Genomic DNA, 13,088 nt, shown 5'->3' with positions numbered 1-13,088 from the left:
GGGCGTCACGAAACCACTACGAGACCAACACAAAGTCGCGTTAAGACCACAGACAAGAATACAAGGATCAGCAGGTTCTAAGCACAAAGGGTGAAGGACAAAATCAGTGAGAAGACTAAACCCTCATGGGTAAGAGTCTCATTTCTGAGGTTCTTACTTTGTTTTTATTTTTTTCTTTTTGAGACAGAGTCTCGCTTTGTCACCCAGGCTAGAGTGCAGTGGCGCAATCTTGGCTCACTGCACCTCTGCCTCCCGGGTTCAAGCGATTCTCCTGCCTTGGCCTCCTGGGTAGCTGGGACTACAGGCACCTGCCACCATGCCCGACTAATTTTTGTATTTTTAGTAGAGACAGGGTTTCACCATGTTGGTCAGGCTGGTCTTGAACTCCTGACCTCAGGTGATCTGCCCGCTTCAGTCTCCCAAAGTGCTGGGATTACAGGCATGAGCCACTGCACCCTGCTGGTTCTTACTTTTTCTAAAAGTAAATGGAAAGGTTACCATGGGACTAATCTTCACTGAATAGAAAAATATTAGGGTCTATAGTCCAAAATGTGATTTTAAACAAAATTCTAGGTATAACTACCTTACTCTCTAAGTAGCCACTGGACTCTGGACTCAAGAGAGAGAATGACTTCCACAAACCTGAAATACATCAAGAGTTCACTGAATAGATGAGTCCCAGTTCAGGAGTCAAGCTTTTGCTTCTTGGTTAAGTTACTTTATTGGGAACTGGGTCACTCGTAGGCCACGTCTTACCACCTGCTATTCTGCAGTTCTACAATTCACCAGTGGCAGCTGGTCTGGGAACCTATCATCTCGGATCGTGGCCAGTAGCCAACAAGTAGCTTAATGTTTAGCCAACACAGGGCGCGGCTCACACCCGCAAGACTGGCAAGCGGGTGAAGAGAGAAACGGAAACGTACCTCAAACCCGCCGATGATCAGTAGCGCGTTGATGCTGTGCGTGCGCATCTGCGTGGCGATCTCCTCCAGGTACTTTCCCGGGAGAATGCTGAAAACAGCCAAATGGAGAATGATGTCAGACACCTGGAGCTCCACGCAGACCGCGGGACATCACGCCGGGAACCCGAGAAACCACGCTGGTCCCCACCCGGCCTCCCTCCCTAGTCTGTGGTTTTAAGGAGCGGTAAACGTTTGCCATTTCACGCAGGCCACTGTGGCTGGCAGACGGCAGAACGATCAGGAATCTCATCTCGAAACAGTGTTTTAACGAGAAAACGGAATAAAGCATTTCAGCTGATACCTTGACCTAAAAAGAACTCTGCTGCCCCATTCGAAAAAAATAAAAATAAAAACTTATAATTATTAACGATCATTTTTTTTCTTTTGAGACGGAGTCTCGCTCTGTCACCAGGCTGGAGTGCAGTGGTGCAATCTCGGCTCACTGTAACCTCTGCCTCCCGGGTTCAAGTGTTTCTCCTGTCTCCTGCCTCAGCCTCCCGAGTAGCTGGGACGACAGGTGCCCGCCACCACGACTGGCTAATTTTTTGTATTTTTAGTAGAGACAGAGTTTCACCGTGTTGGCCGGGATGGTCTCGATCCCTTGATCTGGTGATGCACCCACCTCGACCTCCCAAAATGCTGGGATGACAGGATTGAGCCACCACGCCCGGCCCGATAATTGTTTAAATGGAAATCTCCAGTTTCCAAATAACTTACGTATGCATTATCCACTATTGATCTCATTTAAAATCCCATCTGCTCATACTTGCTCTCCCTCCCCCATGCTATCACCAATGGCACATGACAGGGCTAACAAGTGCAACACCAGACTGTGTGCCCCCTGGATCCCATCCCAAACCCACCCAAAGGTTTCATGTTGATTGGAAGAAGTGAAGTACTTGTACTCTTGGTAGATTTATAAGGCAAAAATGTTCAGGCCTGGCCATCAGAGCAGACAAATGGATGCAGCTACTTGCAAAATTACCCTGGCCCCTAAGGTGAGGTTTCTTAAGCCTCTTCAGGACAAGCCCAGAACAGCCAGCGAGTCCTCTCTACATCCTCGAGGGCAACGCCCTGGCCAGCTTATCAAGCACCTGCGCCCGGGGAGTCGGTGGCCAGTCCTCAGCCCCAGGACGCACACCGAGGGATGCATCTGCCTCTACCTAGAGCTTTACCGTCTGGGGCACCGACATGCACAGCTCATGAGAACAGCCAGGAGGCAGCCGCAGAGCTAACCCAGCTCTGAGGCTTCCCAGCAGTGGCTGGGAGTACCAGGGTCCTGGCTGTAAAGCAAAGCAAAGGGTGCAGCTAACTCCCTTGGAACTATAAGCCAGAATTACGTGGAATCCATCATTTATTATATTTGCCAAAAACCACCTTCCTTCCATATGAAATCGTGATCTGCAGTGATGACAGATATTAACATTCGCACCCCTGACATGATCAAAGGTGAGAAGAACTCAGGCTTCATCTACATTTGAAAATTCCATCGTCCCCAGTGATGCAGGGACGCAAGAGTTACTATAGGTCCGAAAAAGATTTTTAGACTAGAATTCCTTGGGTCCTTTCTTTGGCTGTGGAAATCTGAGCCTCGAGTCACAGCTGCTCAGGGCTACTGAGCAGGTTCCCACCAATGCTACCTGCTATCTAGGCTGCTTTAGGGTTTGCTTAGAGTGCTGCCTCCACAGCTCTGTGACACCACTCATCTTTATGACCTCCAAGTGGAGGCTTTAGGCTTGCCAGTTGGCTCTTCAAATGAATGGAAATATGAATTAGAGGAAGGCATTCCAAGTTACCTCCGCATCTCTTTTACGCCCTGGGATGCATCCCCAGCTCCCTGGAACACAGGCAGTTCCACTGGAGGGAGGACCGGTAACTACCTGCACCCCTCCCTTAGGGACGCCTTTACAGGAATCGCAAGCGGCATCGGCACCTAGCAATTCTCTTCCAGAACACGGCTCTTCCTTCTTCCTTAAAAGCAGGTCATAGAGTTGAGATTTGGAAGTTACCGTTTTGTCCCAAGAATGGAGCCTCCTTGGCCGGTCCAGCCCCCGACATCTGTCCAGCCGATTTCTTTGATCTAATGTGCAAACACAGAATGAAACAGCTAAAGTGAACAATGAAAGGCAAGTTAGAAAGTACTAAAAACAGCTTTCTGTGCTTTTTCAACAGGCTGCATTCCAGTAAAGATTTGAGAGGCAAGGCTGGGCGCGGTGGCTCATGTTTGTAATCCCAGCACTTTGGGAGGCTGAGGCGGGCGGATCATGAGGTCAGGAGATCAAGACCATCCTGGCCAACACGGAGAAACCCCGTCTCTACTAAAAATACAAAAAATTAGCCAGGTGTGGTGGCAGGCGCCTGTAGTCCCAGCTACTCAGGAGGCTGAGGCAGGAGAATGGCGCGAACCGGGGAGGCAGAGCTTGCAGTGAGCTGAGATCACGCCACTGCACTCCAGCCTGGACGACAGAGCAAGGCTCCGTCTCAAAAAAAAAAAAAAAAAAAAAAAAGATTCGAGAGGCGTGTGAGACAGCATTTATCGCGATGCCTGGATGAATCAAGGCGAGAAACAGAAGAACAGCAGAGGGGCTGCATTCTCCCTGCCTGTCAGGGCTTCTGCATCTTACCCCCAGCCACGTGTGAGATATGCCGCTCCCCATATCCCGCCTCCGGCAATTAAAAGAAAAGTAACATGATGGTTTCTAAATTGGTAAAAGATTAAGGGAAAATTTCTTTTCTTACAAACTAGGGAGAAGAAAAGGAAAACAGATTACTAAGCAAACTAATGTAATCACAGAAAGAGGATGCGACTGCGAGGACAGCACGGCCGCGGGAGGAGAACCTGTGGGGCTCGAACCCCAGCTCCGAAGCTTCCGGTCACAAGATTCCGGGTAAGTTCACGGATTTGGTGGACGCACTGCTATGCTGCAGTGAGATCTCCAGGTAAATTACATTAGAAAAAAGATCATTCTATATCAAAAGGTAAATATTGTACAAGGGGTGTGTGTGTGTATATATATATATATATATATATATATATATATTTGACAGAACCATATAAATCAGGCTTTTTTTTTTCACATAAATCAGTTTTGAAGGCAATATTTCTTTAAATAAAGCAAATACCAGTTTTAGGTCAATTAATCTTTACAAGTCTGAACAAGAAAGACGGGGAAAGCAAGATCCACCCAGGACAGAACGGTTCCTCGTCCGGTTCCTGCAGCTGAGATGCAGGTGGATGGGCCAACATGGAAAGGGGGCCAGCGGTGGTGGAAGGTGGATCATCTGTGTTCCCGGGGATGCCACTGCGCATCTCGCCCCTAACTCTCTGCCACTCCTCAGTCTCCTGGGCTGGGGTCTCCTCTTCCTACCCCACTCTTAACAATGGCGCCCTGAGGACTCAGTCCCGGACCTCCTCTCTCCTACCTGCACTCAGGCCCTCAGGGAAGCTCTGTGAGTTCTGTGCCTTTAACTACCACGGAGACACTGAAGCCTCCCAAACCTACGTGCTGAACCCACCCCTCCTGAAGACGCCGGGACACAGCGGCTTACTGCACATTTTTGGCCGCGGGGGACACAACTTCACCCTGGCATCCCCAGTCCTGTCCTCGACCGCGGGACACACCTTCACCCCAGCATCCCCAGTCCTGTCCTCGGCCGCGGGACACACCTTCACCCGGCGTCCCCAGTCCTGTCCTCGGCCGCGGGACACGCACCTTCACTGTGGCCTCATGAGTCTCTACTCCTCATCCTTCCTGAAAGCAGTGTCTCTCAGGGCTTCCCATCCTCTTAAGTTGCAACTCTACCCCTTCCATGTGCTCAGGCCAGGAATGGAGTGATTCTTGCCTCCTCTGTTTATGCCTGCGTGTACTTAGCAAGCAAATCCCATGTGCCCTCCGTGCCCTCAATATCTCCAGACCCTTGGAGGTTTCTTGCCATCTGCACAGTAGCCCGTCTGGACCCACCGTCTCTTGCTAGGTGACTGCAAAGCCCCAGCTGGAAGCCCTGCCTCCTGCCTCTGCCTCGATGAACACCAGAGAGTCCCTTTAGAAAGCTCTCGGTGTGGGCCAGTCCCCGCTCAGGACCCCAAATCTCACATAACATAAAAGCCAACCTCCTCAGGCTGCCCACAAACAAGCTGGCCCTGTCCCTGCAGTTCCCATCCTCACTGCCCTGCGCGGCCTCCGAGCTCACAAACAAGCCGGCCCCGCCCCTGCAGTTCCCATCCCCACTGCCCTGCGTGGGCTCGGAGCCCCTGCCCCTGTAAGCATCAGCTCCAGAGCATCCTTTCCCTCCGCCTGGGATGAGTGTCCCTCGAGGGTCCCAAGAGCCGCCTGCTCATCCCCTGATCTGCAGCCTGGGAGCACCTTCCCCAGCGTGGCTGTCTGGGGGGACTCCAGCAGGCCCTCCTCCGCGTGCCTCTGAGCACTGCTCACTGTCCAGAGAGCAGGGGGTCCTCAGTCACTGTTCTCTCTCCCCGTCTAAAATGCAGTCTCCACGGAACCAGAGAGTTGTGCCTGCTGTGCTCACTCATTTAATTCCTCAGCGTAAGAACTCCACAAAGTCGGAGGCCGGGCACGGTGGCTCATGCCTGTAATCCCAGCACTTTGGGAGGCCGAGGTGGGTGGGTCACCTGAGGTCAGGAGGTCGAGACCAGCCTGGCCAACATGATGAAACCCCATCTCTACTGAAAATACAAAAATGAGCTGGGCGTGGTGGCGCGTGTCTGTAATTTTGGCTACTCAGGAGGCTGAGGCAGGAGAATCGCTCGAACCCGGGAGGCGGAGGTTGCAGTGAGCCGAGATCACGCCATTGCACTCCAGCTTGGGCAACAGAGCGAGACCTCATCTCAAAAAAAAAAAAAAATTTCACAAAGCAGGTATTTGTTGGCTAATCAGATAAACAAAGAGCCACCAGTTCAGCCCCCCGTCAGGAGCTCAGAATCCTGTTTCCAGTCCTCCCTCGTGCATCCAGCCCAGTTGGCATCCCTGTGCCTCAGTTTTCTTGTAAGGAAAATGGGGATAACATCTTAGATTCAGTGTGAGGCTTAAATGGGTGAACACACGTAAATCCCGCAGAACAACTGGGTACAGCACACGTCAAGAGGTGTTACCCGTGTTCACTAAGGTTTGTATTTCAGTGGGTGCTTGTGCACACCAGACACCGCCTACTTTCCCTCCAGTGCCCGGTTTAAACCAACCGCAGCCTCCGAGACAACACCACCTTCCTTCTCACCTAATGTCAGGGCCATCAGACCCCAGAGGCACTGCCAACCCCCAGCACCTTTTCAGAAAATTCAAAAGCACATCACACCCTGGGCTCCATTTGAGGGCCCGAAACCTACCTTAGGGTGAGATTTCACTCCAGAAGCAATGCCTTAATAAGTAGTCATTCAGTCACAATGTCACAGGATCCTGGACTGAGACAGGATCCTGGACTGAGGCGTGAAAAGGTGTGAGGGCCGTGGAGGGGGCCCCCCATTCCACTGTGCTCGGAGCCAGGGGGTCTGCCCGCCTATGGCGTCCTGGGTGACTCACCTGGCCCTTGGCGAAGCCATCAAAGCCATCGTAGATGGCAAGCATCCTGTGGCCGTCGGCAATGCCCACGCGCACAGCTGAGCGCACTGCCGCGTTCATCCCAGCCGCGGGCGCCCCCACGTTGATGACAGCTACGTTGCAATTGGTCTGCAAAACAGAAGGCGGGCAAGCACTGGGTCACGGGCACACGCGAGCTCCATTTGCGGCACGCTGTGGCAGCGGACCATGCCGAGCCAGGCCTGAAAACTGGTGGCCTCATTCAGCGAGGCAGAGGCCATGAGGGGAGGCCCACAGGAGAGGTCGGGGGCATCGCGGGAGGCCGGCCACCAACCTTTGGGATCTGATCATCCGGCAGCTTGATGGCGAGTCGCTTGTAGGTGTTCAGGTTGCCCTCAAAGCTCCTAAAGGAAGAGGGTGTTGTTGGATCAGAGTTGGGAACACCACACACAACTTGGGGCTCACGCAGAGAAAAGCGGCTTGTCTGCCAGCACTCAATGTGTCTGCCAACTATCTGGGCAGGAGGAGGAGGCCCCAGGATTCCACGTGCGCTGCAGAGCCCTTAACCACGACCCATGGTATTATCCGTGTCTGGAGGAAATGGACTGAGAGAAAAGGGTAAGCTTCTTTTTTTTCTTTTTTTTTTTTTTTGAGACGGAATCTCGCTCTGTCGCCCGGGCTGGAGTGCAGTGGCCGGATCTCAGCTCACTGCAAGCTCCGCCTCCCGGGTTCACACCATTCTCCTGCCTCAGCCTCCCGAGTAGCTGGGACTACAGGCGCCCGCCACTTCGCCCGGCTAGTTTTTTTTGTATTTTTTAGTAGAGACGGGGTTTCACCGTGTTAGCCAGGATGGTCTCCTGACCTCGTGATCCGCCCGTCTTGGCCTCCCAAAGTGCTGGGATTACAGGCTTGAGCCACCGCGCCCGGCCGAAAAGGGTATGCTTCTACACTCCGTAACTTTCTCTTGCAAAACGAGGGCCACAGCCGGGTGCGGTGGCTCAAGCCTGTAATCCCAGCACTTTGGGAGGCTGAGGCGGGTGAATCATTTGAGGTCTGGAGTTCGAGACCAGCCTGGCCAACATGGTGAAACCCCGTCTGTACTAAAAATACAAAAATTAGCTGGACATGGTGGCACACGCCAGTAGTCCCAGCTCCTTGGAAGGCCGAGGCATGAGAATTTCTTGAACATGGGAGGCAGAGGTTGCAGGGGGCTGAGATGGCACCAGTGCACTCTAGCCTGGGTGACAGAAGGAGACTCCGTTTTTTGTTTTGTTTTGTTTTTAAAAGGCCACATGTCACCTTGTGCCTTAATCTCATTAGCTCCTAAACCACCACCAACTTGCCAAAAAGGACCAATGGCAACTTTAGAAAATGATTTCTCTCTAACCAGTCACCAGGGCCTGCTACTGCAAAAGGGGTGCTGTGAGTCCTGCCTGACTTTCTGAGTTTTCAGACTGACATGGAATAAGCACAACCCCTAAGCACATTTGCAGTGGCCAGGCCCGAGGGGTGTGTGTTCCCGACAGGGCAGAGCTTTCTCCAAAGCACCTCACCTCCCTCGGAGCCGAACCGCATCTTGAAATCTCCTCTCGTCCATCGCCTTCTGCACATCCTGAGTCTTTTAAAACAATGATGAAAAGAAGAAAGAATGTGTCAGAACTTGGTGCACCATGGATGGGGTGGGTGGAGGCTGGCTCGGTCCTTCCCACCAGCCCTCTCCAGTCTGACCCAGGCTGCCGGCAGCCCCAGGGTTAATGGTCTAGACGACCGGCCACCAAGTATAACCTAATGCTGGTTGGCAGCCAGCCCCTCACTGCCCGGCTGTGAGGTCAGAGCCCTGGGGTCTGCTTAGCTCAGGAGGCTTCTGAGGAAAAAGAGGAGGTGTCACCTGCTGTTTGTGGACACAACATTGTGAAGATTTAACCCAAGAGAACAAAGCCGGAGGAAATGAAATCTCTCAGGCATGGTTCTAAGGAATTCTCAATTTGATTATGGTGGGGAAAAACAAAACAAAACAACCAGTTCACTGGAGGATGCGGGACGGGAGTGAGGTCACGGCGGGCGGGGGAGCAGAGGGGCCCGGATGGATGCCCTGGGACGCAGGGCTAGGAGTGATGCATGCCAGGCAGCCCCGGGCAACGTCAGATCTCAGGCAAGTTCTTTCTCGCTCTAAACTTCAATTTCCTCCTCTGTAAGATGAGAAAAATACTCCTCCTTCCAGCAATCTCTAAGGTTATTCAAACATGTCAGACCCTCAGGAAGACGCCTGACAAACAGCAGGTGCACAGTAGTGGCTCCCTCCGCTTTAACAACAAAGCCACACAAGGGTGGTTTCAAGGTCAGGGCAAGTGACACCGACCGTGATCATCTCTAGACAAGCAGAGACATGAGACACAGGCTCAAAATACATGTACTGCGTGTCGTTCAGTGCTCTGAGCCTTTTAAGCCTACTGCCTCTCACATGCACACAGGCACACACTAATATGCAGACACACACTACCTTGTACTCATACCAACATGCACACATATGCATAGAAACATACCTGCACACACAGACACACGCTACCTCACATACACACATGCATATAAACATGCATGCACACACAGACATGCAGACACAATACCTCACATACTCACATACGCATATAAACATACATGCACACAGGGTAACATGCAGACACACTAGCTCTCACTCAAACATGCATACCCATGCATATAAACATACAAACACATGCAGACACAAACTACCTCACACACTCACAAACACACACATATGCATAAACCTGCATGTACATGCATATACAGAGACACACATGCACACACTATACATACATACACACACACACAGACACAAGCCTTCACACACATACACACAAATACTATTTTCTCCCTTGGGCTTTTGGAAATTATGTTTCCAAGGTGACTTTCAACAAGTCCCTGACTTGATTGCTTCATGACTTCTTTGTGTGTGTTAAGAGGCATTTACCTCAGGGTCACTGGAAAGACCCAACAAAACAGGAGTCACGAATGAACTCTGAAAAATAACAGCCGGGCGTGGTGGCTCATGCCTGTAATCCCAGCACTTTGGGAGGCCGAGGCGAGCAGATCATGAGGTCAGGAGATCAAGACCATCCTGGCTAACATGGTGAAACCCCATCTCTACTAAACATACAAAAAAAAAAAAAAAATTAGCCGGGCTTGGTGGCGGGCACCTGTAGTCCCAGCTACTCAGGAGGCTGAGGCAGGAGAATGACATGAACCCAGGAGGCGGAGCTTGCAGTGAGCCAAGATAGCGCACTCCAGCCTGAGCAACAGAACGAGACTCCATGTCTAAATAAATAAATAAATAATAAAATAAACTAAAATAAACTTCGAATGCAGCTGACTTCACAGTCACCTCCACTACTGAACAATGCCTGGAAAGCCGGAACTGCTTTTCCCTTTGTTCATTTGCAGATGGCAGCTCCCTGGCCCGAGAAGGGTGGGTGCATCTTCGGGTGACCAGAGTCATCCCTGTGTCCCATCACAGACCTGAATGTCCTTGGGGATAGGAGGACAGGAAGTGGCTGAAACTGGAGAAGTTTGGGAAGGTCCCACCTTCCCCTACAAAATACTGCCCTGCAGATCTCTCTCACGCCTGCCTCCCTGCCACTCTGTCCACAGATCTCTCTCACGCCCGCCTCCCTGCCACTCTGTCCACAGATCTCTCTTGCGCCCGCCTCCCTGCCACTCTGTCCACAGATCTCTCTTGTGCCCGCCTCCCTGCCACTCTGTCCACAGATCTCTCTTGTGCCCGCCTCCCTGCCACTCTGTCCACAGATCTCTCTTGCCTCCTTGTACTCTGTCCTTCTGCAGCGCTGGGTGCACTGGGGCCACCTGGAACCTCTTCGACTGTTGGGATCCCAACACTCTAGACCCATCTCAGGGGAGGTTACAACTACGTGCCACAAGGATGGACGGTAACTTAGAAAACCAAAGAGTAAAGACGGCACAGGTTCTGCAGGTGTGGGTGAGAATACAAGCCTGCTCCCTCCCCATGGGCAGCTCACCCCCTTCTCAGAAAGGCCGTGTAACCCAGCGTGCACCGACGAGACACCCGAGGTACCCAGGCCGGCCCGACAAGCAGCGTCTGTCCCCAGCCGCCCCCGCCCTGCCTGTGGCCATGGGCTGCCCACTCACCATCTGCACGCACTCCATCAGTGGCAGGCGCACGGCGTGGTTCCCGTTCAGCGACACGACGCAAGCTGGGGTGTCCGGGGTGGCCTCTAGCAAGGCGATGACTGCCTCCACCCCCATGCGGCTGGCCTGAAAACCAGGTCCATGTGGGTCAGGGGCAGCCCCCCACCCTGCCCCGTCCCTGTCACCTCCTGCTGTCTTTCCATGACCTCCAATGATCTCAGTCAGGTGCTCACAGCCCTCCCCACCTGCAGCCTAACTCTTCAGAGCAAATCGATTTCCACTCCTTTAGAACCGGCAAGATGGGAACAGAGGGGAGGTCAGGGCCAGACGGAGAGCAGGAGTGTTAAGAGCTGAGTTTGTACTTGGGATTCCTGCTGCCCCGAGTCAGTTTCCAGAAACCCACACAAGGAACACAGCCTTTCTGCCCTGGGGTTGTGTCCTCTGGGGTCCACGTCATCCCAACAGCAGGCTCTGCCCTCCCACACTAGGGAGCTCTCCCTGCCTCTGAATGGCTGTAGGCCTAGACACTGGTCTGCACCAAAGGTCTCAAGGATCGTTAAGAAGAGGGCCGGGCCGCTGGCATCTCTGGGGGAGCATTATGCCAGGCTCTGTGGCCGGCTGGTGCCTGCGCCTCTCCAGAAACGCTTCCTGCTAGAGACCTTGTGAAGATGCCCAACGCTCCCATCCTCACCAAGATCCTGTCGAATGCCGAGGGGGTCCCTCCTCTCTGCACGTGCCCGAGGATGGTCACACGTGTGTCGTAGCCCAGCTGCGTGACGACGAGCTGCAAGGAAACGTCTCGTTAGGATGCGGAACCGTGATGCGGACCCAGCAGCCCAGATCTGGAAGCAGGTACTGGGCACTGAAAAAGGTTTTTCGCTCTTTCTTCAGATCTAAATGGGAAGAGTTATTTCTAAATTTTGTTTCGTAGCAGAACATTTAGTATATATAACAGGCAGCTGAAACTCGGTTTTAAAAATAATACTTTTGTTACCCAACAAAATCTTGGCTTGCACCTAGAAAATGAATGCAAGTCACATGTTCGGTGCTTTAACAACAACAACAAAAAGTTTCAGTAGCTTGCATTTAAACTATTACTTATATTTTACAAAAATGTAAACATCTTCCTTTAACCAGCTTAAATTTGTTTAGCTGTGATTTGACAGCACAACCCAGTCCAATCAAGGCACTCCCCTCGCCCCACCCCACAGGCACGCTGGCCCGGTGACCTGGAGAGGCCACTGACTGTCTCTGGAACTCAGCTTACTCCTCTGTAAGAACAGTGGGGCTGGGCTACGTGAATTTCATGGTTCCTTCTTGGTCCATTGTCCTGTGATTTAATTATAAGTAAGTGGGAAATAAAATCTTTGCCTCGACTTTATGGATCACTACTTATAAATATTGGCAGCTGTCTTTCCCCGGCGTCTGTCACCGTTTTCATATCCAGAGACATGTTTTGCTCCTTCACTGACTATAACAAAGCACAATAAAGAACACGACTTACAAAGGCAGGTGGCGATGCCTTCTGCCCTGCGGCTGCTAGAGCCAGAGCCCGTCCCCAGCCCCGTCTACAGCAGGAGCCTGGCCCATGGCATCGGAGTCCTCTCCAGATGGGCAGGCACTGAGCAAGCCCCAGGGCATGAAGCCTGCCAGAGCCCGTCCCCTGGCAGGGCCACGAGGACACAGCAGCTTTCTTTGTGAGAATGTGCTCAGCTGATGCTCTGGGTTACGGGAGGGCACAGGGAATAGCAAGGCGCCGCCTTTTCCCCCTGTGGCAAACAGAAGCCCAGGTCAGCTGCCAAGTGTTCAGTCCTCATTCTCAGAGCAGCTCACGTTTAAGAGCCAGAACACTCTAATCCAAAGAACACGTGTGACCACTCGAGCTGACCTCTGTGTCTGCGGGGGAGTCCCGGAACCTCTAGGGGCTCGGCAAGAGGGGATGCAAGCGGAACAGGCCCCCAGGAGCGGCAGCTGGGTGTTTCCCAGGCCGTCCAACTTCTGAGTCATGATGAAAATGTTTTAAATATCAAGGATAAAAAGTTAATAATTCAGTGTTCTACACCAAGCCTGCCCATGATGCTAACCTCCCCTGCTTCCAGGCAGAAACCAAGCGAAAGGGAACAGCTGCGCGCACTCACCTCTTTGATTTTCTCAGAGGTAATGGGTTTATTTTGGGTATCAATTGCTCCTTCAGCCACAATAATAATATTCAGTCTTTTTTTCCGGGCACGGTTCTGCAGACACAGAAAATTAAAGCTCTCAAATTCCTAATCCCATTCTTATCAACAACTACAACAAAACCACAGAAATCTGTCTTGGACTGAACTAGCCTCTTTCTGGGCAGGAATCTTTGCCCAGCTTCCTAAGAGCTGCTTCCCAATGACATCAGAAGGTGGTGAAAGGTGCTCTGGATGAT

At 52.1% G+C, this 13,088-nt stretch overlaps 1 protein-coding gene across 4 annotated transcripts in view; it reads right to left on the bottom strand.

The window, feature by feature from the left end:
- Nucleotides 1-13,088, bottom strand: part of PFKP (phosphofructokinase, platelet) — a 66,014-nt gene that overhangs the window by 17,034 nt on the left and 35,892 nt on the right. For all 4 annotated transcript variants that reach the window (XM_050805460.1, XM_050805462.1, XM_050805459.1 and 1 more), the window contains 8 exons: nucleotides 12,811-12,906; nucleotides 11,364-11,456; nucleotides 10,673-10,798; nucleotides 8,047-8,111; nucleotides 6,828-6,897; nucleotides 6,497-6,643; nucleotides 2,972-3,042; nucleotides 924-1,011 (listed from right to left, as the gene is read on the bottom strand). In XM_050805460.1, coding sequence (XP_050661417.1) covers nucleotides 924-1,011; nucleotides 2,972-3,042; nucleotides 6,497-6,643; nucleotides 6,828-6,897; nucleotides 8,047-8,111; nucleotides 10,673-10,798; nucleotides 11,364-11,456; nucleotides 12,811-12,906 — 756 coding nt within the window. The remainder of the gene's footprint in view (nucleotides 1-923; nucleotides 1,012-2,971; nucleotides 3,043-6,496; nucleotides 6,644-6,827; nucleotides 6,898-8,046; nucleotides 8,112-10,672; nucleotides 10,799-11,363; nucleotides 11,457-12,810; nucleotides 12,907-13,088) is intronic.

The sequence above is a fragment of the Macaca thibetana genome, chromosome 9 (assembly GCF_024542745.1).
Source record: "Macaca thibetana thibetana isolate TM-01 chromosome 9, ASM2454274v1, whole genome shotgun sequence".
In the NCBI taxonomy this organism is placed as follows: domain Eukaryota; kingdom Metazoa; phylum Chordata; class Mammalia; order Primates; family Cercopithecidae; genus Macaca; species Macaca thibetana.
Note: the sequence above shows the minus strand (reverse complement) of the source record. Positions and strands in the feature narration are given on the sequence as shown.